Below are 251 nucleotides of genomic sequence, written 5' to 3' on the forward strand. Positions count from 1 at the left end.
CAGAGAATCTATCCCCAACTGAATGTCCCAATGAACGTGTAGCGTAACGACCCTCTACGTCTCTTCTGCAGTAGTGCGCTCACCTTGGGTATCCTCTCAGCGAAGCCGCATGTTGACTGCTGTAGTTTTTTAATTCCTGAAGGCGTAGGGTTCTCCAAGACGGAGAGCAGGTCAGGGCAGGACGTCAGGATAGTGCATTTTGATCCAGGAAGACATCGGTTGGCTGGAAAGAAATGTTGCATTTCAGTTTA

General features: G+C 49.0%; 1 protein-coding gene across 1 annotated transcript in view; it reads right to left on the reverse strand.

The window, feature by feature from the left end:
* The window catches only part of LOC119590614 (phenoloxidase-activating factor 3-like), a 5,929-nt gene that overhangs the window by 3,388 nt on the left and 2,290 nt on the right, over positions 1 to 251 (reverse strand). The window contains exon 3 of the mRNA XM_037939293.1: positions 84 to 223. Within this exon, the coding sequence (XP_037795221.1) occupies positions 84 to 223 (140 nt within the window). The remainder of the gene's footprint in view (positions 1 to 83; positions 224 to 251) is intronic.

Source organism: Penaeus monodon, chromosome 27 (genome assembly GCF_015228065.2).
Source record: "Penaeus monodon isolate SGIC_2016 chromosome 27, NSTDA_Pmon_1, whole genome shotgun sequence".
In the NCBI taxonomy this organism is placed as follows: Eukaryota; Metazoa; Arthropoda; class Malacostraca; order Decapoda; family Penaeidae; genus Penaeus; species Penaeus monodon.